Source organism: Pseudorasbora parva, chromosome 8, assembly GCF_024679245.1.
Source record: "Pseudorasbora parva isolate DD20220531a chromosome 8, ASM2467924v1, whole genome shotgun sequence".
NCBI lineage: Eukaryota > Metazoa > Chordata > Actinopteri > Cypriniformes > Gobionidae > Pseudorasbora > Pseudorasbora parva.
Genome location: NC_090179.1, coordinates 46851816 through 46879799, shown reverse-complemented (window position 1 = coordinate 46879799; position 27984 = coordinate 46851816). Strand labels below are relative to the sequence as shown.

General features: G+C 37.8%; 1 protein-coding gene across 2 annotated transcripts; it reads right to left on the bottom strand.

The window, feature by feature from the left end:
- On the bottom strand, positions 1-27940 carry LOC137084895 (NACHT, LRR and PYD domains-containing protein 12-like). 2 transcript variants are annotated; one of them, XM_067451448.1, is made up of 10 exons: positions 27648-27940; positions 13130-14857; positions 12447-12518; positions 10760-10933; positions 8699-8872; positions 6510-6683; positions 4284-4457; positions 2112-2285; positions 1327-1500; positions 1-455 (listed from the first exon to the last, which is right to left on the bottom strand). In XM_067451448.1, exons 1-10 carry the CDS (start codon positions 27758-27760, stop codon positions 446-448), a joined length of 2967 nt encoding a protein of 988 aa, XP_067307549.1. In that variant the 5' UTR covers positions 27761-27940; the 3' UTR covers positions 1-445. The 2 variants fall into 2 exon arrangements, 1 of the variants encoding a protein (XP_067307549.1); XR_010906821.1 differs by lacking the exons at positions 1-455; positions 1327-1500 and adding an exon at positions 2411-2479 and having other exon boundaries at positions 2158-2285.
- Between the last annotated feature and the right edge of the window lie 44 nt (positions 27941-27984).

The following is a 27984-nucleotide window of genomic DNA, read 5'->3' as shown; positions in this document are numbered from 1 at the left end:
TCTGATCACCCCTTTAATACATTAATACAAATCTAATACAACTATTATTAAAAACATGATCTATACACTAAATCTTGCATTATTTGTTTTCCAAAAATTAGCTTGAACTCTTTTTATTATAATTACTTTGTCTCCCTCTGCTAGTACAACCCAAACACACCCAGGCTCTATTTTCTCTAACAAAGCTCCAACCTTTTTGAGTTTATACTGTGCTTTTTTTTTACTAATAAAATGGTTAATCTGTGAATGAGGAACTGTGATTTGCTGCTGTGAAAAGTTTCACTGCCACCACATCAGTTCTGTCAGAGGAGCGTTGAAATCTAAATGAAGTCTTAATTTATAACAGTGAAGTCACTGTATCTTCAGTCTCTGTTGATTCTGTTGACTGTGAGTCTCTGTAGTGTATCCTTATTCTCCATAAGATGATCAGAAGAACATCAGACTGTCATCTAATACTTAAAATAAAACACACACAGTCATATATGAGTATGAGACATTAGGTCTGTCACATTTCTTCATAAGAAAACTGAGCACTAACTAGATAACCTTTATTTATTAATTCTCAAACATGATAATATAGCTTCTATCTGATGCTCAAAGTCACTTTACAAAATCAAAAGGTCATGAAAGGTCACTTTCAAACAAATTACAATCTTTCACGCTCCAATTACACTCCACTACAAATGTAATATCAGTTCATAACAAACAAAACAAATGTCAGATTATCACACACACAGACAGTTAAAGGGGAAAAGGAGAAAACTCAGTTTAACGTTCAGAGACCTACAGAAAATGAATTTAAGACTTTAAGACTTATTATCAGATGATCTAACACTAAATATTTGCACACACATGGTGTTACTGAACCTACTACAATTTCCTTTTATTTCTAGTGAGTAAAACAGTAATTGAACTTTAAATGAAAATATGATGGAAATTGTTGAAAACTATCTGCTGGAAAGGTGGTACTTAGCGGCGCACCTGTCAATCACTGCCATAACGCAACCAAATAAAGCGAGAGCGAGAGAGCGAGAGTGAGAGCGAGAGAGAGAGAGAGAGAGAGAGAGAGAGAGAGAGAGAGAGAGAGAGAGAGAGACACTTTTCAAATTGTTTACTGTAGTGTGCGTCTATGACTGATTAACCATACACCAACCCTCCCACTTATGTACCTCTGTCTGAACATCTGCAGTGTTCAATAAACCCTTTCGACTGAATATTACCGCTTTGATTTCTTTCTGTGTCCTGACTGACACACAATTAGGAAGGCTAGAGACATTAGAACCACCTTAGAATACAATCCTAGTTCACCTCCTTAACACTAGTTACCTTAGTATCTTCAGTTTATAATGTGGATCATCCTTCAGATCAGAGAGCAGCTTCACTCCTGTGTCTCCTATATTATTCTCAGACAGAAACAGATATTTCAGGTGTGAGGGGTTTGATCTCAGAGCTGAAGCCAGAGCAGCACAACCTTCATCTGTGATACCACAATCCCACAACCTGTAGAGAACAATGACACACATTAAGTCTATCTCCAAAGCTAAACCACTTAAATAAGTTGTGAGTGTGCATGTGTGTGTGATTGTGTGTGACTGAGTGTCCATGTGTTTGTGAGTGTGAATTTGTGTGAGATGTGTGACAGTTTGTGTCTTTGTTTGTTTGTTTGTGTGTGTGTGTGTGTGTGTGTGTGTGTGTGTGTGTGTGTGTGTGTGTGTGTGTGTGTGTGTGTGTGTGTGAGGGTTAGTGCACATTTCTACCAATACATTTCCATAACTTTTAGGCAAATATTCATGATCTAACCTTCCATGAAACGTCTTTGTATGTAAAATAAGAAGAAAATCTATGTTCAAATGTCAAATCACAGCATATCTTAACTAATTAATGACAAGCAGTTAAAAAACAATAATCATTAACAAGATAACGGCCCTATTTTATTTCCCCCAAAACAGCAAAGTTTATGTTTTAAATTCTGTAATTTACACCGATACAAACTTTATGCTATTTCAGATGCAGCACATCATCGGCCTCGCACCATTCTCTCACGGCTCTCGCCAGCCCTGCTTGTCACACACAGAGGCTCAGTTTCATATCAAGGTCACGCATGATCTTACCCTAGTTCCTTCAGTTTACAGTGAGGATTCTCCAGTCCAGCAGAGAGCAGCTTCACTCCTGAGTCTCCGAGTTTATTCCCAGTCAGAAACAGTTCTTTCAGGTGTGAGGGGTTTGATATCAGAGCTGAAGCCAGAGCAGCACAACCTTCATCTGTTACACCACAATCATTCAACCTGTGGAGAACAATGACACACATCAAGTCTATCTCCAAAGCTAAACATAACCACAAACACCTAAGAAGAAGGTGTGTCTGTGTGTGTGCCAGTGACAGTTATGGAATACAAAATTGGCCATTTACCATTCATCTCACTGGAAAACCATCAATCATTAACAAGATTGTGGCAGGAGGGGCGTGGTTTCGCGAGGTCTGTAGCGGGAGAGAGGAGGCGGAGCCGAGCAGTGAGTAAGTAGGTCAAGTGCAGATCACTAACACCTGTGTCTGTTTGCAGTAATTGGCATGGAGAGACAGCATTTAAACCCCAGCAGTACAGAGAGAGGGAGAGAGAGACCTGGACTGGGACTTCGCGTGCACAGCAGAGAAACTGAGAGAAACTGAGAAAGAAAGTTAAAAAGAGAAGGAGCGATCCATATCGTGGAGAAACTGAGTTTTGCACACACACACACGTGTGACGGTTATTTGTTTTTGAACAAGACTGAATAAAGAGAGCGAGTCCCAGTCAAAGCCGACCCCGTCTTCTTCCTTCACACCCCCACGAACATTCGTTACAAAGATAATGTCCCTATTTGAATTCCCCAAAAACATCAGAGTTTATTTTTTTTATTTCTGCAATTTACACCAACACACACTGTGACTGCTAGACGTTCCTCAATAACAAGGTCAGAAATGAACTTTTCCATTACAGGACTCCTTGAAATTGATTTCCTTTATTTGGGTTTAGCGCAAGTTTAAGCGCTTCCTTGTTAAAATCACGAAAGCTGACGACACTGTGACATGAATATTTAACATCCAATCTGCAATTTGTTTTTTATGATAATGGGAGAATTTCAAAGTTTGGTCCAGGTGTGTGTCCAGGTGAATCCAGGTGTGTGTGTGTGTGTGTGTGTGTGTGTGTGTGTGTGAGACTGTGTGCTTTATGTATTTGTAAATTTTTTAAGGAACTCTTAAAACTAATGTAATTAACGGCCGATAAAGGCTATTAAATTAATTTTAATTCTTTAAAAGGAAATCCTTAGTTAATTTACCAATACATAATAACCAATAATCTAGCATAATAATAACTAACTAATCTATGTATTACCCTTTACCTAATGAGATAATTTAAGACAAAAGATGGAAGGAAAGGTGCTTAATATAGACCTTCTCAATGGCATTCGCGTTATATAAATATTACTAAATATAGAAATTTCTCTGAAAGGAAACGCATTAGTTGACCTGATTTTGATGCTTCGTCAGAACCATCTAAACACATTAAATAACAGTACAACCTACTGAAGAGATGTCTCTCCCAGCATCACTTTAATTCCCATTCAAAATCAGATCACGCTGCTGTGAATAAGGTCTATGGCCGCGTTCAGTCACTTTTTTGGGGTTTACAGCAGTAACTGCTTACAAGTGTGAATCCTGAAATGATCTGTTCATTCAGGAGAGCAAAGAAACTGCTTGAATATGTTCATTCAGCTGTATGATCAAACGGATAACCATAGCGACCGCATCAAACAGGGTGGCGTCCATAAAACCGTGAAGTTTTACAGCGATTGATAGCATGTGATTAAATAAATGAGTCCAATCGATGTGAGTTCATCAATTAGATATTTAAAATAATTAACAACAGCGTTTAATGCTTTGTAAGTGGATGCAAAGAGTCCACCATGGCAGCTCGAGTTACAGCCACGGCAGCTCAGAATGGCATTAAGTGCAATTTAAAAAAAACACGAAATACTCCATTAATCGTCAAAATATTCGACCAATTACTCGATTACCAAAATAATTGTTAGTGACAGCTCTAAATAAAATAATAGTTTAATTCCCCTATTCCAGTTTGTTACTTTAAGAATAAATTAAATTATAAAATTCACAGTGTGACACACAGGTGGAGCTCATTTGCAATCACGCCACCAGCCTCGTGCCGTTCTCTCACGGCTCTAGCCCACTCTGCTCGTCACACACAGAGACTCATAGAGTTTCATATCAGATTCATGTATGATCTTACCACAGTATCTCCAGTTTACAGTGAGGATTCTCCAGCACAGCAGAGAGCAGCTTCACTCCTGAATCTCCAAGATTATTCCCATCCATATCCAGTTCTCTCAGGTATGAGGGGTTTGATCTCAGAGCTGAAGCCAGAGCAGCACAACCTTCATCTGTGACACCACAATCATTCAACCTGTAGAGAACAATGACACACATTAAGTCTATCTCCAAAGTAGACATGTGCCGATTTTCGATAATGCGATAATGCGATAATTTATCACGATAATGAATATGCCCGTTATCGTGGGCACTTTAAAATATCGTATATAATAATTTATTAACAATTAATATTTTTTTTTATAATGCACTCAAGTATACTTTGCCCATCAACCGTATAAATTCTCAACACCACTGTTCTGCATCAAATGGACGCGCTCAGATGTAAACAAGCCCAACGTGCGTTTGCACATGACTGAATGGGTGAAGGAGACGCGCTGCTGAAGTGCCGCTCAGTGACAGCAGAGGGCGCTGATGGAGCGGCAGAATGCAACGGTTACCCCGGAAACCCCGCAAACAAAATCATCTGCACTAGTGAAGGAGTTTTTAAAACAGCCATTCGTTTTTTGTAATCTCAATGTTGTTGATCACAGCACATAATACTTAATACTTAAAGACTTGATAGGCTATTTATTTTCAAACTTAAACATTTTTATGTTTTAATCTGGACTACAACATGCCCTAATGATTAGAATTGTTCTAAGTATTTGTTATTGTTCAGTAAAACTTTGAGACATACGACTTCATTAGTTAACATGTTAATTCATTATTACCAAACTAACAATGAAAAATACTTATAAAGAATTAATTATTCTAAGTAATGTTAATTTCTTAGTTACTGTTTAATAACATTAAAATCAAAATAACATTTTTAATGGACCTAAGATAAAACTAACAATGATCAGTATTTCTTAATTAACATTACCATAAACATTATACTTTCTGTACCAAATTTAGTTATTGCTCAGTCTTAGTTAATGCATTAAATAATGAGAACTTATTTGTTAGCCCACCTGTTGTTCTTTATAGCCTAAAAAAATCAAGAGTCCACTTAACATTGATTTCTCTTAATTTTTTTCCCAGAGCTGTATATATTTTTGGTGCATTATTGTATTTAAACATTCAGTTATACTAAAATAGTTCTTAAAGCTGTTATGCTATGGCAACACTTTTTTTTGCAACTTATTTCAATATCGTGATAATATCGTATATCATTATAAAATGTCAGCAATTAATCGCAACATGAAAAATTGATATCGGCACATGCCTACTCCAAAGCTAAACATGACCATTTGAACAAAATAAATAACAATGATGTCAATATGAAACTCATTCAAATACTCAGTTTAAAATTCATTGTTAAAATACATCAGTTAGGATTAGAGGATAGAATATACATTTTGTACAGTATAGTTTTTTTTCTGTGGTTGAAGTCCAATAAAACATGGAAACCCAACATGTGTGTGTACGTGTATGTGTGAGTCTACTGTCTGAGTGTGTTTGAGTGTGTGTATGTGTGACTTTCTATGCATGTCGTGTTTGAGTGTGTGTGTGTGTGTGTGTGAGAGAGTCTGATTTTGTGTATTTGTAACAGTGTGTCTGGGTTTGTTAGGAATGTAATAAGATGCCAACGGTAGTGTTGAGATCATTACTGCACTTTTTTGTATTGAAATGTTTTTTTTTCTTTTCGGCTGGTTAAAGTTACAGGAGTGCATATGGTGTGTGATATGAACTATAAGCTATAAACACAATTTAATGTCTTCGATATAAAAATGCAACAATATGTATCGTTGATGTAAATGTTAGGGTTTATGATATAGAGTTTTCATTTCATTTAACTTCAAAACAGAAGTGAAATATTTTTATGAAAGCTGAGAAATTTCTGTCCTTCCATGTAAATTCAATTCCTCTTAAAATTTAAAGATCCAAAAAATAATTTAAAACGAGCCAGAGTGAATACTTCACATTGTATTGGCATTTTTATATATGAAAATTACAGGAACTGACTGTCTGTGAAATGAGAAACTGGTAACATTTCTGCGGATGTGTCAACCATAGACTGTAAATAAAAAATAGATCTCAACTAAAAAAAACGAAACAAAAACACTGCGCTTTTTAACAGCTCTCACCTGCCCTGCCCATCACACACAGAAACTCAGTTTCATATCAGAGTCAGGTATGATCTTACCACAGTTTCTCCAGTTTACAGTGCGGATTCTCCAGTCCAGCAGAGAACAGCTTCACTCCTGAATCTCCTAGATTATTCTCAGTCAGATACAGTTCTCTTAGGTGTGAGGGGTTTGATCTCAGAGCTGAAGCCAGAGCAGCACAACCTTCATCTGTGACACCACAATCCCTCAACCTGTAGAGTACAATGACACACATTAAGTCTACCTCCAAAGTTAAACATGACCACTTAAACAAAATAAATACATAAAAATGCTGTCAATATGATTGACAGCATTTTTATGTATTTATTTTGTTTAAGTGGTCATGTTTAACTTTATATATTCAGTTCAGCTCAGTTGTTAAAATACATCAGTTAGGATTAGAGAAGGTATACTTTGTTCAGAATAAAAAAAATTCTGTGGAAAATCAGCATAAAACATGTAAACCCAACACGTGTGTGTGTGTTTGTGTGCGTTTGTGTGTTTAAGCTTAATGGATTTGTAAACATTTTAATTATTTTTCACGGTATGAGTAAATTTTATTTCAAGTTAACCATATATATCATAAAATACATGTAATTATTCTGGAAAAACAACAAATAGGGCTTTATATAATAGAAAATCTCAAAATCTTTAGAAAGTAAAAAGTACTTCACCTTGTTTGATATTGATTTTCTTTTATTTGGTAAATTATTTACTTGGATAAATAACAGAACTGTCCCCAACTGATTGATATTAATAAAACTCATCAGGGCAATTAAACTTTAAATGAAATGTTGCTTAATTATTTTTAAATCTCATGTCATTGTTTTACTTAATAATTTATAATAAAGTCTATTCATAATAAATTGTGTTTATTTCATTTTATTGATGTAGGATATTAGTAATACTAGTTTTATTGTTTAAATGTGTTCCTTGGAAATCTCATGTCATTTTTTTACTTTTTGAAAAAAAAAAATCTCTTTACAACGGCTTTTATTTTTACCCATGGTATTTTTTTATGCACGTTATCACTATTTTAATTCTTTTATGTAAAGCACTTTGAATTGCCATTGTGTATGAAATGTGCTATATAAATAAACTTGCCTTGCCATAATCATTTATAATATTTAAATGTTTTATATTGAACAATTCTATTCATAATAAATTGTGTTTACTTCGTTTTAAATATGTAGGTTATAAGTAATACTAGTTGTATTGTTTAAATGTGTTCACTGGTAATTTTTTTGCCATGCCTGATTATTATACTGTTTTTTGGGGGGGGGCTTGTTTTGCAGCTTTAAGACATATTTTCTTCTCATATAACCAAGACAAAGCTTAAATAAGGCATGACAAAGCTTAAATAATGAAAGACAATTCATTATTATTAATAAAAAACAGGCAGGTTTAGTGATTTGCAAAAGCCAAATCTCTACTGACACTTTGGCTGTGTTACACTTGGCATTAACATGCGATCACCATGACTAGGGTAGAAAATGGCCTATTACTTATTCATTATGATGCTTTTGAATGTAAAAACACACAAACGTCATTAGTTGACCTCAAACAACAGTATAAAAAAGCACCTTTAATGAACATGCAGAAACAATAAAAACATAAAACATTTAAAACATAAAAATACTAAGTGTATTCCACTGGCAAAGCAGCTCTTCATTAAGATCTCATGATTGTACAGGTGATCACACCGTTCTGCACAATTAAAATAAATTCATGACACAAACATGTCTAAATAATAATGTAAGTCTAAATAAACTGGTTTAAAGATTGATGTTAAAGCTCAACTAAGTTTCTTGTCAAAACTGCATCTGTCCATTATTTTCTGACAGCCACATGGAGAAACTGGGTGGTGATTTATATGTCGTCACCCTCTGAATGTACATCCGATCGCTGGATTGCATTTACACACTGGGATGCAATCACAATTTGTCCTTGACTACCTCTGGACCAAGACACACTTGCGCATTTACACTTGTAATTTTCAATGTGTATGTGAACAGCATCCAGATAAAGGTTGTATGTTAATGCCAAGTGTAAACGCAGCCTTAGATTGCCATAAACACAGAGGGAGAACTATAACAATCCATCTCACCCAACCTTGCACCCTGAACACAGATTTGTTTTCTTCTATATGGGCTCATCTGCTTTTATGTACAGTGTCTACATATTAATCCTTATTCACTCCAAGTCTTTATGGTAGAGATGATCCTACCTCAGTCTCTCCAGTTTACAGTGAGGATTCTCCAGTACAACAGAGAGCAGCTTCACTCCAGAGCCTCCTATATTATTTCCAGTCAGATATAGTTCTCTCAGGTGTGAGGGGTTTGATCTCAGAGCTAAAGCCAGAGCAGCACAACCTTCATCTGTGACACCACACTCAATCAACCTGTAGAGACAAATGACACACTCTTCACTCTCTCAGATCAGACACACAGATCAGATCAAAAGAGACTTTATTATTTAAAAAAGCACAGATCACAATGTTTGATGCAAGTAAGATTTACAATGTTATTTGTGCGTGTATTTATACGCCCGCTTTCTCGCTCAATTGCTCACTCGACAGAAATAGGAGATTAATAAACATGCTGAAACAAAAACACCAAACAGTCCTGAGCGTGTTCACATTAGTCTGGAGCTGGAGCTTCCTGTCACATTATGACGTATGCACGGGAATAAACTTGTGCGGGAGCTGACTCTGTTTTGTTTTTTTGCAGCAGAGAGGGAGGCAGCGCGTGTTGCAAAATGTGCTCAGTTTCTTGCACAGACCGATCATTTAACTTCATAAGACCCCAATGTATTGTCTGGAGCCACATGTGACGTATTCATTTTGTTTTGTCTGTATATGTTGTTTTTTTTGACTCCTCCAATTATGGCACCCATCAACTTCAATTATATGAATCAGCAAGGTCCATGGTTTTTCAGCTAAAAACCTTCTTTACTGTTCTAATAAAGAAAAAAGCCACCTACACCCAGGTGGCATTTAATGAACTATTCGTTCATCTACCTCTTTGCTCCTGGATTAAACATTATCAAAAGTTATTAACCAATCAGAACAGACCCCCACATCCGACCGCTGAAAAGGCTACAGGATATCTTATTGGCTGTAAGTGAAATACACCAGGAAGTTTTTGAACAATAAAAGGTGGACCTTTAATTTCTTTATAATGTAAATGTATTTTAGAAATGTTTCAGAATGGGAGACTTGTATGATTTGAACATATAAATAACCTAGTCTGACTAACTGCATCACTACATTCTACAGACATTACAGGTCAAACCACACAGTTCGACCGATCTAAATCAGGGGTGTCCAAAGTTGGTCCTGGGGGGCTATTGTCCTGCAGAGTTTAGCTCCAACTTGCCTCTACACCTGTCTGGAAGTTTCTTGTATGCCTAATGAGACCTTGATTAACTGGTTCAGGTGTGTTTAATTGGGGTTGGAGCTAAACTCTGCAGGACAGTGGCCCTCCAGGAGAAGGATTGGACACCCCTGATCTAAATAAACAACATATTATATGGCTCTTAACACACTGTATAGAAAAAAAAAATCAGTGTTGTCATTCCCGAATACCTGAACTGAATTGAGGTCATCTGTTTTACTTGTTCTTATTTTATTACTGACAGGGTGATAAAACATCTAAATGGCAGTATACAGTATGTGGCATTCTCCTAACATTTTGAAAATATTGATATTTGTCAAGGTTTCATTTTGAAGCTAGAAATTCCAGTATCATGACTACTAATTCATGCCCTTCATCAATAAGCTAAAAGTGTTTTTTGTTATCTATTCTATTCTAAATAGATATGCATATAATTTGATTAAATATATATCAATAATTCATTAAATAGCGCTGGCTAAAAAGTAAGTAGTATCTAGTACTCAGAGTAGTTTTTGAGAAGAGTAATTTGTACTTTTACTTAAGTACTTTTTTGACACCAGTACTTTTACTTGTAATTGAGTATTATTTCAGATATGTCACAGTACTTGTACTTGAGTATAAATTTTCAGTACGCTTTCCACCTCTGCAGCAAGTACAGAAATCCTGTGTGAAAACTTGTCTTTTCAATGTGGATGTGGACAACATCCGGATATAGGTTGCATGTTAATGCCAAGTGTAAATGTAGCCTTAGACTGCAACAATCACAGAGGGAGAACTATAACAAGCCATCTCACCCAACCTTGCATCCTGAACACAGTTCAACTGCTTTCATGTGCAATATATACATATTAATCCTTCTTCTCACAGAGTCTTTATGGTAGTGATGATCTTACCACAGATCCTCAAGTTTACAGTCAGGATTCTCCAATACAACAGAGAGTAGCTTCACTCCTGAATCTCCTATATTATTTCCACACAGATCCAATTTTCTCAGGTGTGAAGGGTTCGATCTCACAGCTGAAGCCAGAGCAGCACAACCTTCATCTGTGACACCACAATCATACAACCTGTAGAGAACAATGAAACACTCATCAATCTCTCAGATCAGACACACAAATCAGATCAACAAAGACTTCATTATTTAAAAAAAAGCACAGATCACCATGCTTGATGTAAGTGAGATTCACCATGTTATTTGTGTGTGTGTGTGTGTGTGTGAGAGAGAAAGCTTATATAAAAACTGATATAACAATTTATTATCACATTAAACAATATGTAAAGATGATCACAGAAACAAAATGGATGTCATGTTATTAAGGATAAATTCATCTTGTTCTTCATGTGTCAAAGTCCTGACTGTGCTGAGATTGAGTGTGTTTAAAGTAAAGAGTTAAATGTTGATCTTATCACTTTACTGAGGAGTAGCTCATTTGTTCAATCATTTTCAAATCAATCACTCAATCACCTCAACTCAAGAAAGAGTGACTGAACACGTCTTGCATGGCAGACACCGCCATCAGTGCATGAATGAGTGTATGGATGGGTGAATGTGAGGCAAAATGTAAAGCGCTTTGGATGGCCATAGGGTCTGTTGAAAGCGCTATAAAAATGCAGTCCATTTACCATTTGAACACAAAAATATTATTTCTTACATTTAATTTAAACAGATGTTATACTAAATTTAATGAAAGGTAATTATGTAGATTCCCAATTGTTTTAATGAACGTAATTAGTGCTGTCACAACTCTGAGTACAAAATCCTTGATTGCAGTTTGACAGTAACCAGCAAAATAACGGAAGTGGCGCTCTTCACAGATGAGAATCCATGAACCGCAATATTAGATTGTTTTTTAATGCTGCATGATAAATTAAAACTAGAGACACGTATTTCAGAATCAGAATATCAGGTAGTTGATGAGGTAGTATTGTAATGTTGTGAATATTTTGGAAAAAAGTTTAAAAATGTAATAAGATAACTTCAAATCCATAGTTTAATGGTATTTGTGTGGTTATAAAATGGTAATCAATAGGGCCAATTTCTTTTTGAATAAATGAAATTATAAAATTATCTGAACACTCCCACTAATATATTAACATTTAAATTAAATTTAAATGAATATGTAAAACAGATTAAATATAAATTTTTACATTCACACTATAATGGTCGGTGAACCAGGAACAGGCTGAAGGCTCAGAAGATCAAGATACAAACGGGGAAATAAACTCCAACATAACAGGGACAGAAACAAGATAATTAACTAAATACAGCTGAGCAGAACTTAACTGACAAGGGTAACCTAGGAAACAGAAAAATGCAGAGAAAATAAGAACAGGTGACATAATCACATACAATTAAAAGAAAAAACACAGACAGACGTGACCCATTATAAATGTATATAGTTGAAAAATTTATCACATAAAAAAACACGGTTTCATAGATCACAGATAAGGTCAGTGAAGAGGAGGGTTTAAAAGCTGAAGTGTGACACTCACATCTTTTATCAAAGCATTAATTTATCATGTTTAAGTGAGAATTGTTATAATGTTTTAACATTGATGATTGTTCTCAGTGTTACTTACTCAGCCGATCTAGTCACTGTAACCACAGGCAGCATCTTCTGAAGAACTTCATCTCCTGTGTTTACTGTGTTACTGTTTGAAAATAAAAAGTGAATTAATAATGATACTATTAATAACGATTCATAAGTAAATAACACACTAAATACCTTACTAAATACTAAGTCATAGTAATTTTCTCTGATAAATGCCCTTTTCAATTGTTTGGGGCATCCCGAAAAATGCTACGATCAGTCCTATGTCATGCCAACAGTAAAGCATGCTGAGACCATTAATGTGTGGGGTTGCTTCTCAGCCAAGAGTAAAGAATGGTACAAAAACATCCTACGAGAGCAACTTCTCCCAATCAGTTAATTTTTGTGAATTGGAAAGAGCATAGGATTGTGGGTGATTAAAGGACATAAAGGATACACTTGATACATCCTTACAAAATGAGCTGAAATAAGGCCTCAAAGTGAAGGCTGCCTCCAAAGAATCCTTCAAACTGAGAAGGCCTTTAGAGACTTGATGACGTGGCAGTATAGATTTGCAGCCTTACTAGGACACAGCCTCCATTTGAGAAACATTTGCAAATTACATAGAATATCCCAGAAATCAATCTGTGCCCCATGATTTAAACAACTCTGATCTGTTTCCCTTAGTTCATAATGTTTTAGACTGTAATGATTAAACTCAGTATTACTTACTGATCATTTTCTTCTCCAATTAAGTCGTACAGGTCAAACTTCTGCATCGTCTGCTCTGAGGACAACAACACAAAAACTAAAGCTGACCACTGAGATGAGGAGAGTTTCATAGCACGTAATCCTCTAGAGCGCAAATGAGGTTGAGCTTTATTCAGTAGTGAAAGATCACCCAGTTCATTCAGACAGTGAAACAGATTGATGTATTTATCTGGAGAGGGATTCTCACTGATCTTTTCTTTAATATAGTTGACTGTTTTCTCATTGTTGTGAGAGGTGTTTTCTGTCTGTGTCTTCAGTTCTTGTAAGATACTCTGATTAGACTCCACTGACAGACCCAGAAGGAAACGAAGGAAAAGGTCCAGATGGCCATTTTTACTGTCTAAAGCCTCATCCACAGCTCTCTGATGGAGATCAGATAGTGAAGCTGTCGCTCCATTAGTTGGTTTGGTGATCTGGTCAAACACATTGATGTTCTTGTTTATAAAGGAGAGATGCACATATAGAGCTGCTAGATGTTCTTGAATGCTCAGATGAACAAAGCAGAAGACTTTCCCCCGATACAAGCCCAACTTCTCTCTGAAGATCTGAGTGCACAATCCTGAGTACACTGATGCTTCTGTCACATCAATGCTACACTCTCTCAGGTCTTCCTCATAGAAGATCAGGTTTCCTTTCACAAGCTGCTGATACGCCAGTTTCCCCAGTTTGACAATCATCTCTTCATCTTTCACTTTCTTCTCATAGTCCTTCTCATGTTTGATGTTGGTCTGAAGGATCAGGAAGTGTGTGTACATTTGAGTGAGATTCTTGGGAATCTCTCCAGTCTCTACTTCAGTCAACATTTTCTCCAGAACATTGGCTGAGATACAGCAGAAAACTGGGATGTGACACATAATAAAGAGGCTCCTTGATGACTTCAGGTGTGAGATGATCCTGTCGGCCAGACTCTGATCACTGAATCTCTTCCTGAAGTATTCCTCCTTCTGTGGGTCACTGAAGCCTCGTACCTCTGCCACTCGATGGACACACTCAGAGGGGATGAGATCAGCTGCTGCGGGTCTGGAGGTGATCCAGATGAGAGCCGAGGGAAGCAGATTCCCCGAAATGAGGTTCGTCAGCAGCTCGTCCACTGAGGCGGATTCAGTCACATCACACAACCTCACATCACTCTGAAAATCCAGAGACAGACAACACTCATCCAGACCATCAAAGATGAACAATACTTTATACTGATCACTGGATATTTCCATTTCTTTGGTTTTAGGGAAAAAGACATGAAGAAGATCTGAAAGACTGAGTGTTTTGTCCTTCATCAAGTTGAGCTCTCTGAAAGGAAGTGGAAATATGAGCTGGATATCCTGATTCTGTTTCCCTTCAGCCCAGTCCAGGATGAACTTCTGCACAGAGACTGTTTTTCCAATGCCAGCGACTCCCTTTGTCAGCACAGTTCTGATGGGTTTGTCTTGTCCAGGTAAAGGCCTAAAGATGTCACTGCATTTGATCGCTGTGTCCTCTGTTTCTGCTCTCCTGGACTGTGTCTCAATCTGTCTCACCTCATGCTCATTATCTATCTCTCCACTTTCACTCTCTGTGATGTAGAGCTCTGTGTAGATCTCATTCAGGAGTGTTGGGTTTCCCTGCTTTGATATTCCCACATATAAACACTCAAACTTCTTCCTCAGATTTGATCTCAATGTGTCAAGGACTTCAACAGGTTTCGAGTCATGGCTTAAAAGATGAAAATACCACATTATTACACAAGATGTAAAATAAAAAGCCATAACAAAAATATATTTGCTTTATGGGACACAATACAATAATTAAAAAATTAACACAATACAAAAATAATCAAAAAAAAAGAACTACATTTTACAACTGGTCTGGATTGAAGATTTGACCTTAAATCAGAATGAAGAGGGTAAAGAATCAGACACACTGATATTGATGTAATTGCATTGTTAACTTTTACAGTGTGTGAATAGACAAGACTCTGGCGAAGGATTCGTTGCACAGCAGAAGCGCCAGACTTATATTTTAAAATGCACATTCAGCACCACTGCTTCCTAATCACAGAGTATAGGAGCAGGTCAAATAATTAGACTATCACCAAAAAGTTGATTTATTTCACCAATTCCATTCAAAAAGTTAAACTATGTATTCATTCTTTACACAGACGGATATATTTCAAATCTTTTTTCTTTTAATTTTGATGATTGTAATGGACACCCAACTAAGATTGTTCCTAACTAAGAAAAATACCAAATTCATTATCTCAGAAAATTCGAATATTACTAAAAACCAAAACAAAGAAAGGACTTTAAGAAATCTTGGCAACTGAAAAGTATGGACATAAAAAGTATGTATGTTTCAAACCATCACTGACTGTGGAAACTTTAAACTGGACCTCAAGCAACGTGGATTGTGTGCCTCTCCTCTCTTCCTCCAGGCTCTCGGACCCTGATTTCCAAAGGATTTCCATTTCAAAAATGAAAAATTTACTTTCATCAGAAAACATCATTTTGGTCCACTCAGCAGCAGTCCAGCCCTTTTTGTCTTTAGCCCAGGTGAGATGCTTCTGATGTTGCCTGTTGTTCAAGAGTGGCTTGACACAAGGAATGCAAAGCTGAAACCCATGTCTTGCATATGTCTGTGCGTAGTGGTTCGTGAAGCACTGACACCAGCTGCAGTCCACTCTTTGTGAATCTCCACCACTTTTTTGAATGAGCTTTGTTTCACAATCCTCTCCAGGGTGCAATTATCCCTATTGCTTGTAGATTTTTTTTCTAGCACATCTTTTCCTTCCCTTTGCCTCTCTATTAATATACTTGAACCCAGAGCTCTGTGAACAGCCAGCCTCTTTTGCAATGAGCTTTTGTGTCTTGCTCTCCTTGTGCAAGGTGTCAATGATCATATTTTGGAAAATTGTCAAGTCAGCAGTCTTCCCCCCATGATTGTGTAGCCTACAGATCTAGACTGAGAGGCCATTTAAAGACCTTTGTAGGTGTTTTGAGTAAAATAATACCTGTTTAAAGTGTGGCACCAGGTGTCTTCAATATTAAAGCTTTTCAAAATATTCTAATTTTCTGAGATACTGAATTTGGTATTTTCCTTAGTTGTCAGCTATAATCATCAAAATTAAAAGAAACATTTGAAATATAATCAGTCTGTGTGTAATGAATGAATATAATACGCAAGTTTCACTTTTTGAATGGAATTGGTAAAATAAATCAAGTTTTTGAAGACATTCTAATTATATGACCAGCACCTGTATATGCACGATCGCAAAATTTAAAGTAAAAGGGAATGTGCAATCAAACTCTTATCGTCCCGGTCTCTGGCACCCTAACCGTGCCTGGTGTCTCCCAAGGTTTTATTTCTCTCCATTCTGGCCCTGAAGGAGTTTTGGTTCCTTAACACAGTCACCTTTGGCTTTTTGCTTGCTCAGTTGGACACCTACATTTCAACTATATTACAGATGTGCCTGCAGTGACACTATTTGATAATTGAAATGAGCAGGATAACGTCACCATTTTCTCCAGAGCAGCTGTTCAGCCAAATCCAATTCTGTTGCATTCATTTCCTGTTAACACTGTGAAGCTGATTTGAAACACTTGGACTTGTAAAAAGCGCTATATAAATAAAAGTGACTTGACTGGTGTTTTAAAACGACTCCCTGAGAAAATTTCTCCCAACATGAAAGCTATCTATGTGTAAACATCTCTTAGCTCTGTATCATGCTTGAAGAAAAAAATTGGTCGCCATTTGCATTTTGAATATTGAGTAGTTTAATTATAGTTATTGTTTGCACTTAATATCCATGATCAATTTGTGGGAAGTAGTTTTTTAAATTTTTTAATTTCTAGTCATGCATTTCATCATTGTGAATTTCTTAATAAAAGTTAAAACTTACTCATAGACATATTACTCATAGACTTACTTATAGACATACAGCTGGACTGTGATTCTGTGCTATATGTTCCGATTGTCAAGCTGCGACTAAACTGATCACACTATACTTGTGAAATACGCGTGATCAACCTTGTGGCGCCCGTCTCCGCCACTCCCTTTCAATCGCCGGGGGGAAATCGCCTTTTCGATCCCTTTCGAACAGCGTTGGCCCATCCCTTAGGACCTACTGACCCATGGTCAACTGCTGTTCACATGGAACCCTTCTCCACTTCTGCCTTCAAAGCTTTCGTTTGAATATTTGCTACTACAACCAAGATCTGTGCCCTGGGCCTCTGCGACAACGCAACAGCTACTCATTAAGGCTTAGCGTCATTCCCCTGCGGGCGCGGGGGGTTGGGATGGGGGGGTCCTTCTGCTGTCGACGGCTGGGTATGGGCCCGACGCTCCAACGCCATACATTTTCATGGCTAGTTGATTTGGCAGGTGAGTTGTTACACACTTCTTAGCGGATTCCAATTTCCATGGCCACGTCCTGCTGTCTATATCAGCCAACACCTTTTCTGGGGTCTGATGAGCGTCGGCATCAGGCGCCTTAACCTGGCATTCGGTTCATCCCGCAGAGCCAGTTCTGCTTATCAAAAGCAGCCCACTGGGCATCTCGCATTTCACGCCTGGTTCCAAGCCAGTGAGCCAGGCTTCTAACCCATTTAAAGTTTGAGAATAGGTTGAGATTTCGGCCCCAAGGCCTCTAGTCATTCGCTTCACCGGATAAAACTGCATGGGGAGTGCCAGGTATCCCGAGGGAAACTTAGGAGGGAACCAGCTACTAGATGGTAATCGCCCCATACCCATACTAGATGGTAATCGCCCATTTTGCCACATAACCAGGTCAGATGACAGATTTGTACATCAGGACTGATGTGGGCCTCCACCAGAGTTTACCCTGGCTTCTCCCTGCCCAGACATAGCTCACTATTTTTCGGGTACCATCGCATACGCCAGGGGTCGGCAAGCATGTTTTTAGCATCGGCCAAAAAACAAAAAAAAAAAAAACACTAGTTGGCAGGCCAGAAAATATTCATGGGATAATTTAGGAAATTAATTGATGAACAATAACAAACTAGAATTGCCTGACATACCGTTACAATGTTAAGCCTTGCTAAAATACACACATGTTGGAGATGCGGAATGGATAAAAATAACTCATAAAAGAGGACTTGCATAAGCCCATTAAGTGTTTTAGTGAGCATGTTTGAGTCATGCTCTTAACAAACTATGTTTTATTTCCTCTTTCCATATTGTGAACAATAAATGTGCATTTTAATTAGCTTGTTACACAATGGAGCCTAACTTTCTGATGCATCCTCATAGGGCTGGGCGATATGGAGCAAAAAATATATCTCGGAAAAATAGCTCCCTAAAAACTACAGCAAAAACAAATATGCCAAATATCATAAAGTCATAATATTTTTATTGAAGTGCAAAGAGGTAGTCAGTTCATGTAGGAACAATGTGCTTTTGACATAAAAAACTACCTGATTACATAAATAATAATAATTTAACTGTAAAATAAAGAAATAATACATATAGCCTTAATTCTTTTCATTCATTTCATGCCTTCAAAACATGAATCAAAGACTCCCTTTTTTAAGTAAACAGTAAGCATTTTGCAGAAAGATTGGGGCATTAATGAGATATAAATAAACTGATTTTTTCATAACACGACTTCCTGTTAAATTTGTATCAAAATTCAAACAGTAGGCTAGATGTCGCACTCTTTACTAATATAAAGCGTGAGTGCCTCATAATGCAGATCATGTCGGCTACACATGAGGCGAGCTTCCCTTCTTTTCCAGTTACAGAACGAAATATGAACGTCAGAAGGTAGGCTATATGATACAGTATAACTTACAGAAGAGCACTCCACTGTGTCTCAGGACACCCGGGATGTCGCATCTTTCCCTCTTGGTTAAAACATGCATAGATTCATCATAATCCCGTGATAAAGCTGACAAAATAATAATAATTATGATATTGCAATAATTGTTTAATGTTTTTAAATAATATGCGATCATTTTGACATTTTAACCAAAAACCATGCGATCAGTTAGACACAAATCATAAACTGACATGATTGCGACTGAGAGTGCGTCTCGCACCAATAATGTCAATCACCTGACTGTGGGTGAAACTTGCGATTTGAACTATGATGAACATTAATATTTCTTTATGAATTTTGTTGTGTTAGAAGGAAAATCGTGGTATCTAAACTAAGTCTTAAACAACGCACGTGCTTGTCAACATGATGACTAATCCTAACCTGGTTGTGGACGCTGCCGTGTTCAATGAGACAACACGCGAGGGGAGGGGGAACAAAAGCAAGGAGGCGGGGGGCGACGAGCACAACACAGAGAAGGCAAACAAGCAAAGTGGCAGAATCAGAATTAAATATAAACAATATATCGATATATACGATATGTCAAAATCCATATAGAGTTTAAAAAATATCTAGATATATTTAAAATATCGAGATATCGCCCACCCCTACATCCTCACATACCAAACTGCATTTTAAAAAATTGTTTGCGCACTGGAGGTACGCGATTATTACATTGTGTGCAGTGATAACCTTTATGCTAGCCAATGAGAGAAAATGGCAATATCAAAGAGTCTAAAGAAGAACGTCAACAGTGAAAATAGGGAATACAAAGAAGAATGGAAAGCCAACTAACATTAAGCCCAGTGTTGCCATAGTTACTCAGAAAAAAAGTAATCTGATTACTCCTTTAAAAAGTAATTTAGTTACTTTACAGATTAATTGATTTTAAAAGTAATTAAGTAAGATTACAAGTTACTTTAGTTACATTCAGCAGTTGCCAACAAAACACCCCTGCTGCCTCAAAATAGAAATAACCAACGCTTTTGCCAACACTCACTTTATTGGAAGTGCATTTTTAACAGTAATGTCAACAATGTCTCTCCTAACATTTTAAGTTATATTTCCTGAAAAAATACTCTCCCCGAGACGCAAGAAGGAAGTACATTTGTGGTCATATAAATTGCCATTGTAGACATAGTGCCCCGGATGGACCGTAAGGTGAATTTGGATCCACTTTGCCCTTTAGGTAATGGGCTATTGGGATGTTTCTGCCCCACCTTCCGCACCTCTCAAACTGCTTACCCCAGAATAAGGGGGTAATGGACACCTGTAGGGGGTGACACTCGTCTGCTGACCTCCACCTTCATCCCTGAGACCTTTTAATTGACCATTTCTGAAAATGTTCTCCCACCAATGCACTATTTGTCCATTTTCCCTTTGAGTGAATGGATGGGGCTCTTACTTGCGGGCCTTTACTGCCATGTACCATCTATTTGTCCATCTCGCTACTGGGCACATGGGGCCACTCGGGCTGCGGGCCACTTCCCTCAAACCCATTATTTGTCCGCTTCCCAACCTATAGTAGCGGAATAACCTATTGACCCCCAATGACCGCTCGCATGTAGTTACCCTAGTGGTTTCATGACCCGTTATTTGAAGGGTAAGTTCGACGTGTAGGAAAGTGGCTTTGAAAGGGCCGATCAACCAGGGGGTGCCATTTTTCATCTCGTCACGGCCCAATGGAGTGGGCGGAAAACTTTGGTGGATCTACGAACTCGTTTGGGTGTCAAAAGGTCAAAAGGAGGGAAAAGGACATTTTGTATTTTTCACAGAATATTTTTGCTGAATTTTTTTAAATGCCTTCCCAAAAATTGAGGGATATTGATCTTTAATATGTTGTTTATGAGGGCCCCACAAACAAACATTCGACGCCCCTAGGTCCTTACCCCTAATTTAAGTGTTTTATTCACTGAAATAGAGGAACGTCTTAGCTGCAATGTATTTAGTGGCCTTCAAATAGTAGATCCATGGACACTGCATTTTTATGCAATCTACACACTATTGTAGCATGAAACAGACATGGATTGGTTCCACTGTGTGTGTACAGTAGAGGTGGTTTTATAAGAAATATTGACTATAATTATGAAAAATACACTTAATTAACATGTGTCCAGAGGGCCTTTACAATGATTTCACTGAATACATCAGAAGTGGGATGTTTTCTTGTTGTTTTTTACTAACACAAAAACATCCCATTTCTGACGTATTCAGTGGGCCCTTGATATTGGTTTCGTGGACATTCAGTTTTTTATGCAAACTATACACAATTGTGACATGAAACAGACATGGATAAGTTCTACTGAGTGTGTAGAGTACAGTAGAGGTAGTTTTATCAATAATATTGATCATATTTATGAAAAATACACTTAATTAACATGTGTCTACTGGGCCTTTACAAGGTGTCCACTGAATACATCAGAAGTGGGATGTTTTCTTGTCTTTTTTTAATAATACAAAAACATCCCATTTCTGATGTATTCAGTGGGCCCTTGATACTGGTTTCGTGGACATTCAGTTTTTATGCAAACTATACACTATTGTGACATGAAACAGACATGGATTGGTTCAACTGAGTGTGTAGAGTACAGTAGAGGTGGTTTTATATTAAATATTGACTATAATTATAAAAAAATACACTTAATTAATGTGTCCACGGGGCCTTTACAAGGAGTCCACTGAATACATCAGAAGTGGGATGTTTTCTTGTCTTTTTTTACTAACACAAAAACATCCCATTTCTGATGTATTCAGTGGGCCCTTGATACTGGTTTCGTGGACATTCAGTTTTTTATGCAAACTATACACTATTGTGACATGAAACAGACATGGATTGGTTCCAATGAGTGTGTAGATTACAGTAGAGGTGGTTTTATCAATAATATTGTTCATATTTATGAAACATACACTTAATTAACATGTGTCCAGAGGGCCTTTACAAGGAATCCACTGAATAAATCAAAAGTGGGATGTTTTTTTCAGCTGGGGCCTAGGGGTCATTCCAGCACTTTAGTGGGTAAGCGGACAAATAGTTTGTACGTGGGACCGAGGGCGGGGCCTGTGGGGTGGTGATCAGCAGAGGGATCAAGGGGTCGTTTGGACACTATAATGGGTAAGTGGACAACTAGGGGTTTTATGGGATGGGGTGGGGCCTGGGGGTGGGGCGGTGGTCAGCATCGGTCAGATAGGGGCTAGGGGTCATTCCATCACTTTAGTGACTAAGTGGACAGAGGTTTTGGGGGATGGGGGGCGGGGCCTGGAGGTGGGGGTGGGGCGGTGGTCAGCAACAGTCAGCTTGGGGCTAGGGGTCATTCCGTCACTTTAGTGGGCAAGTGGACAAATAGTGGTTTTGTGGGCTGGGGCGGTGGTCAGCATCGGTCAGCTGAGGGCTACGGGTCATTCCGTCATTTTAGTGGGTAAGAGGACAAATAGTGGTTTTGTGGGCTGGGGGCGGGGCCTGGGGGTGGTCAGCATCGGTCAGCTGAGGGCTAGGGCTCATTCCATCACTTTAGTGGGTAAGTGGACAAATAGGGGTTTTGTGGGATGGGGGCGGGGAGGTTTTCAGCAACAGTCAGCTGGGGGCTAGGGGTCATTCCGTCAATTGAGTGGGTAAGTGGACAAATAACGTGATGAGAGCTGAGGTAATCGCAACTACACTCGCGGCATACATTCACAACGCGAGTTCAGTCTGGCGTGTTTCAGTTCTTGCCTTTGCAAAGGTTAACTTTCATAGAAATTAATTTGAGTAGTTAAAAGACTTACATTGCTCACGATAGCTCCGTTTAAATGAGTGCCTGTAGCTGAGCTGAGCTCTGAGTGTGATCTCCATCCCTCATGTGCGGGAACATGTGGATATGGCTCCCTCTGCAGGCTGTAGTCTTTAGCCTTTGGCCAAACATTCCTCCGATGATGCAAATATCGTCAATTTACATCATAGGAGGAATTGTTTCAAAAACATAAAATGCATATATCTCGTCTCAGGGGGATATGAGGGGGGAAGCAAAATCATTTGAATATACTCCAGGGTTTCTACTGATACAAAGCCATATGCTAATCGCTGAAGTAACCCTTTAACTTTACTGTAGCATAAAGCAGAGCAGGAGCGAATATTGTGGAGCTGAGCAAGGCGGCTGAAGAGATTGGTACGCAACACACAGCTTTCAAGCAGCAGGACTTGTATTATGCCACAGTCGCCGGTAGGGATGGGACGATACACTTAAACTCACGATACGATGCACCTCGATATGCTAGGGTTACGATACGATACGTCACGATACGATATCAAAATATATTTTTTTTCTTTCAAAATCTGTGATTTTTTTTTTACCACCTAAGTAATGTACTTAAACGAAAGGTAGGATTTTTCTCTGTTTTTGCATTTTGGTTCTAAGTTGTTTAAAAAAAAAAAAAGGAGAATTTTTAGAAGTCTGCAACCACATCTTAAACAGGGGTGCCAATAATTGTGGAGGGCACTGTAGGGCTGTCAATCGATTAAAATATTGAATCGCGATTAACTGCATGATTGTCATGAGTTAACTCGCGATTAATCACAATTTAATCACACCTTTTTAGCAATTGTAAATGTATCTTAAATTAAGTTTAAATTAAGTTTTTAATATTCGAATCAACATAGGTATGGACAAATATGCATGCTTTATGCAAATGTACATTTATTATTGGTGAAACCATACTTGTTCAATAATAATCAATACAGCATGAAGACTAGACATATCAAAGGTCATAGATATGTTTATCTAAGAAATTGTTCATGTCTAAAGCCTAAACTTAAAAATAATGAGTAAGTAGTGATTTCTCTAATTTTAACAATATACAGGGAGTTTTTACGCTGGCAGTTTAATTCAGAACAGGGCAAAGTTCGTATGAAAAATTGTTAATGTGTACCAGTGAGCGAACCAGAACCACACCATACCTGGAGGAGGTCCATATTCCACGAGGAGGAATATAGTGCGGCCCCTTTAAGAGATCCGCATTCCCTGTTGAACTGCCGGTATTTTGCGTGTGCGCGCCGAACTTGGCCGTGATTCACGTGGACAGTGTGAAGAACACGGACGACTCGGGAACGCGCTTGTTCAGGAAAGTAACCTGTGCATTCGTTTTAGCCGATTGTAATGTATTTAGTTCAATAAAACACGTGTACTGTAAGCGGGGTGATGGTGTTAATGATTTACCTCAGACATGAGCGAGAGGGAGCTGCAGTGCATCGCGCTCAGACTGCAGAGAATGTGCTCAGTGAAAAAACGCCCTTTCTGGAGTCTAATAAAAGTTTAACAGAAAATATGGTAGTTTATGTAGGCAATAACTGCATTTTTGGTTTAGAATATTAATGCTAATGTCAACCATTTTCTTTCCCTATTAATGTTTGCTGCTGCTTCCTTTGTCTGACTGCTCTCACTTTTTCCAACTATGGGCTATGCCTCAGATCAAACAGAAAATGCGCGCTGCGTTTTGTTATGTCTGCCCCATGCACACACACACACACACACACACAATACACTAAATTATTTATATACTACGCAAATCATGCAGCAGTACCATCTATCTTTATTTCGCGATCCATTTTTTTTCGACCTCGATGCGTTTCGTCACGTTTTGTATCGCGATATTTTGTCAAACAATATTTCGTCCCATCCCTAGTCGCCGGCGCATTTCTGTGGCTCCGATCATGAGTGTGAGGGAACGCAGCTCTGTTTATCATATTAGACACATCTGAGTGTGTTGAGAACGATGTTATGCCATTACTCTGTGCGTTCGCTCAGTGGCTGCTGTGACTCTTGTTCACACTGCTAAGAGTAAAACTCTTCTGCAGAATAAACCGGAAGCCAAAGGGTAACGCAGATATAATGTCATCGACAGGCCACATCAGGCCATGTCCCGGTTTATTGATTAAAATAGCAATTTTCTCACGATTTACAAATAGTTGGAAACATTTGGGATATTGCAAGTACTCAACTAAATAAAAATATACAACACTAGTCTAGCGTTTTTTGTATATTTTACTGAATAAAAGTTTACAGATATGCACCTTTAAGTTAATTTTTCCATCTCTGTTTTTTGTGTTTATTTAAAATATGACAAATGTAATATTATTGTAATCTTATATCTGTTATTTAACACTTGATATCGTTCTATAATGCTGATCTAACCAGCAGAAGACACAAGCCGTGGTTAAATCCCAGTTGAGACTGCGGGGCATGTTCTCACACTGCTTTACAATGAGCCCCTATTAAGACAACGCTATTATATGTAATTTCATTTTTAATTCAATTTGTCTTAGATTTGTTATGTGACAATATTAATCAAAGTTTCTTAACAGTCAAGATCAAATTATCTGCATCTATTGCGCTGCATCAGCCATCCCATAATATCCATCATCACTCACATTAATGCGGAGATTAACTGCACAATGTGTGTAAACCTCCAATACAACTATAAAGTAATTATTCCATCACAATTCACAAATAAATCTCTCAATCAAGTGACTGTGTCTATTGTATTATACACAAATTTTACACAACAGTAAAATATTATTTTCAAATAAACTTTTATATTTGTTATTATTTTAAATTATTATTGCCCCAGGTTTAGTAATGAACTCTTGTAATAAAGTAGCTGTGTTTTTTTTTAAAGGGGGGGTGAAATGCTGTTTCATGCATACTGAGCTTTTTACACCTTTAAAGACTTGGAATCCCATCCTAAACATAGACAAAGTTTCAAAAACTAATGTTGGACGTTTGATGGAGTATTTCTGTGTTAAAAATACTCCTTCCGGTTTCTCACAAGTTTCGGCGAGTTTTTTTCGAGTATGGGTCTAATTGACGTTAAATAGAGCGGAAGGTCCTTGTATGGGCTGTACATCAGGACTCTTCTCCCGGTAGGGTGCGCGCGCGCGTAACTAGAGGGAGAGAGAGGAAATGCACGCTGTAAACAGTCTCTCAGGTGCAGATCCAGTCCTCCGTGAACACTTATGTCGCGCCCCGGGAAGGCAGCGCTGCATTTGAACCGATTTGAACGCAGAAATGACGGGAAGCTTCAAGGCATCGCTTCAGTCGCGTCGCAAAGTGGATTTCCACGGTCACTGCTGTCACAGGACTTCACCAAATCATACCAAAGAAGTGTGTTTTTGACAGAACGGTCCTGCTTTGGAAGATGCCGGTGAGTAAATCAACTTCAAATGTCTCTGCTATTGGCTACCGTCGCATGAGTAAACATCAGTAAACGATACGATCGCGTGCTTCGTCATTCAAATGCGCTAACGGTTACTCCATTGTTGTTCTGTATAACGTTACACTAGTCTGACGTGCAAAACCGTTCTGCTTGCTACTTCTAAGGTCTAGTCGCATACAATAGTCCATAAACCGAATCATGTCCTCATACACTGCGAGTAAAGACACAGAAATGTGGAGAGGCCATTAAATACAGTAACTTACATACCACAGAGACGGACGTCCTGATGTTGCCGTTTCTCCTGTTCAGTTTATTTCAGCCTCAGATTTGATTGTGGATCATTATCTGTATTAGCTGAGATAGATGGGTTTCTCCACGCTTGAGGACGTCACCGCTTTGCACGCTTGTGATTCTTTAGCTCCGCCCACACGATACGCCTCCAGGCGCTCGGTTTTTTCCGGAAAGACTCGGTACAGCCCATATTTCTTTTATAAATATGATAAAACTAAAGACTTTTCGGAGATATGAAGGATGCAATACTACTCTATAGGTACTCAAGATTGACATGAGATTGACTGAAACTGAGTGTTTCACCCCCCCTTTAAGGATCACCTCAAGATGCGATCTAATCCTGTTTACATGAAATAAGCCTGAGCAGGTTTAAGCTGACGGACCTATTGCTGTGAAAGCAAGTTCAGGATGAGCTTCGAAGAACCAAACAATCCGAGATCAAGCCAAATCACCAACAGTCAAATCCAGCTAAACGAGTTAGCGACGTACGAAGAACAGGCCGCTGGTGTAAAGGGGAACAAGGTAACTTAAGTAATATCTCTTTTTGTATGTGGTTTTGTTATAAGATTGTTTATTTTGTTGGTTTGGTTTGTTTAGTTCATTTCTTGTATTGTTTGAATCTTTCAATATTTACTTTTCTCTCTAGCTCTTACGGTGGTTCAGGTGCGTTGTTGTGGCTACGGAACAATAAACAATGAATCATCAGTGAAAGAGTCGCCCATCTATTAGGCCAGAATGCTATATAGCTGTGTTTTGAGGTTTGTCAAAGTAAAAAATAAAAAAAACATGCATGCAAAACATGCATATATATATTATATAAATAATATATATTATTTAAGAAAAAGTTAATTGTATTTCATTGACAAAATATGTTAGTTTGTCTTGGATATTTTTTGATTATGTCATTTTAATCCGTCATATGGCCATATAATAATGTGCCCCTCACATTTTACAGTGTACTTTGCAATGTTATGTATCATATATAATAATAATAATAATAATAATAATAATAATAATAATGATAATAATAATAATAATATGGAAACAATCATCTTTTATCAAAAAGCACTTTGAGGAAACTGGATGATCATTTTATTTACTGTTATGTTAGTCTTAAAAAAAGATACCTGTTTTTGTTTTTATCTTAGATCTTTTCTGTGATGTAACACAATATTTATCAGTGTGTGTTGAAAGTACCTGCATCCTGGAGAGAAATCTCCATCTGTGGATCCTTGTGGATCAGCCATGATGAAGCTGCAGGAGAATCTGATGAGTTTGATCTCCTCCACTGACTCTGAATGGACAAACATCACACATTAAATTAAATCATCACATTAAACAGCCTTCATAATTTATCTGAACACATCTGGAGTGTGTGAACAAAGGATAGTGTGATTGTATGCACTTAAATCTCAGTTACTCATGTTTACACATCTGCTGTTAAACCTCTGAAGAATCACAGACATCACCAAACACAAAAGAACCCTTTAAGTGAAAGAAACCCTTCATTAAAGATTTCATATCAAACAAACAA

Excerpts from the sequence above, each read along its gene's own strand:
- LOC137084895 (XM_067451448.1), bottom strand. The coding sequence starts at position 27,760 with ATGTTTGTCCATTCAGAGTCAGTGGAGGAGATCAAACTCATCAGATTC. Across the intron at positions 14,858-27,647 it reads GATTTCTCTCCAGGATGCAG|CCATGACTCGAAACCTGTTG; the intron begins GTACTTTCAACA and ends TCATCTTTTAAG. Across the intron at positions 12,519-13,129 it reads ATTGGAGAAGAAAATGATCA|TAACACAGTAAACACAGGAG; the intron begins GTAAGTAATACT and ends ATTTTCAAACAG.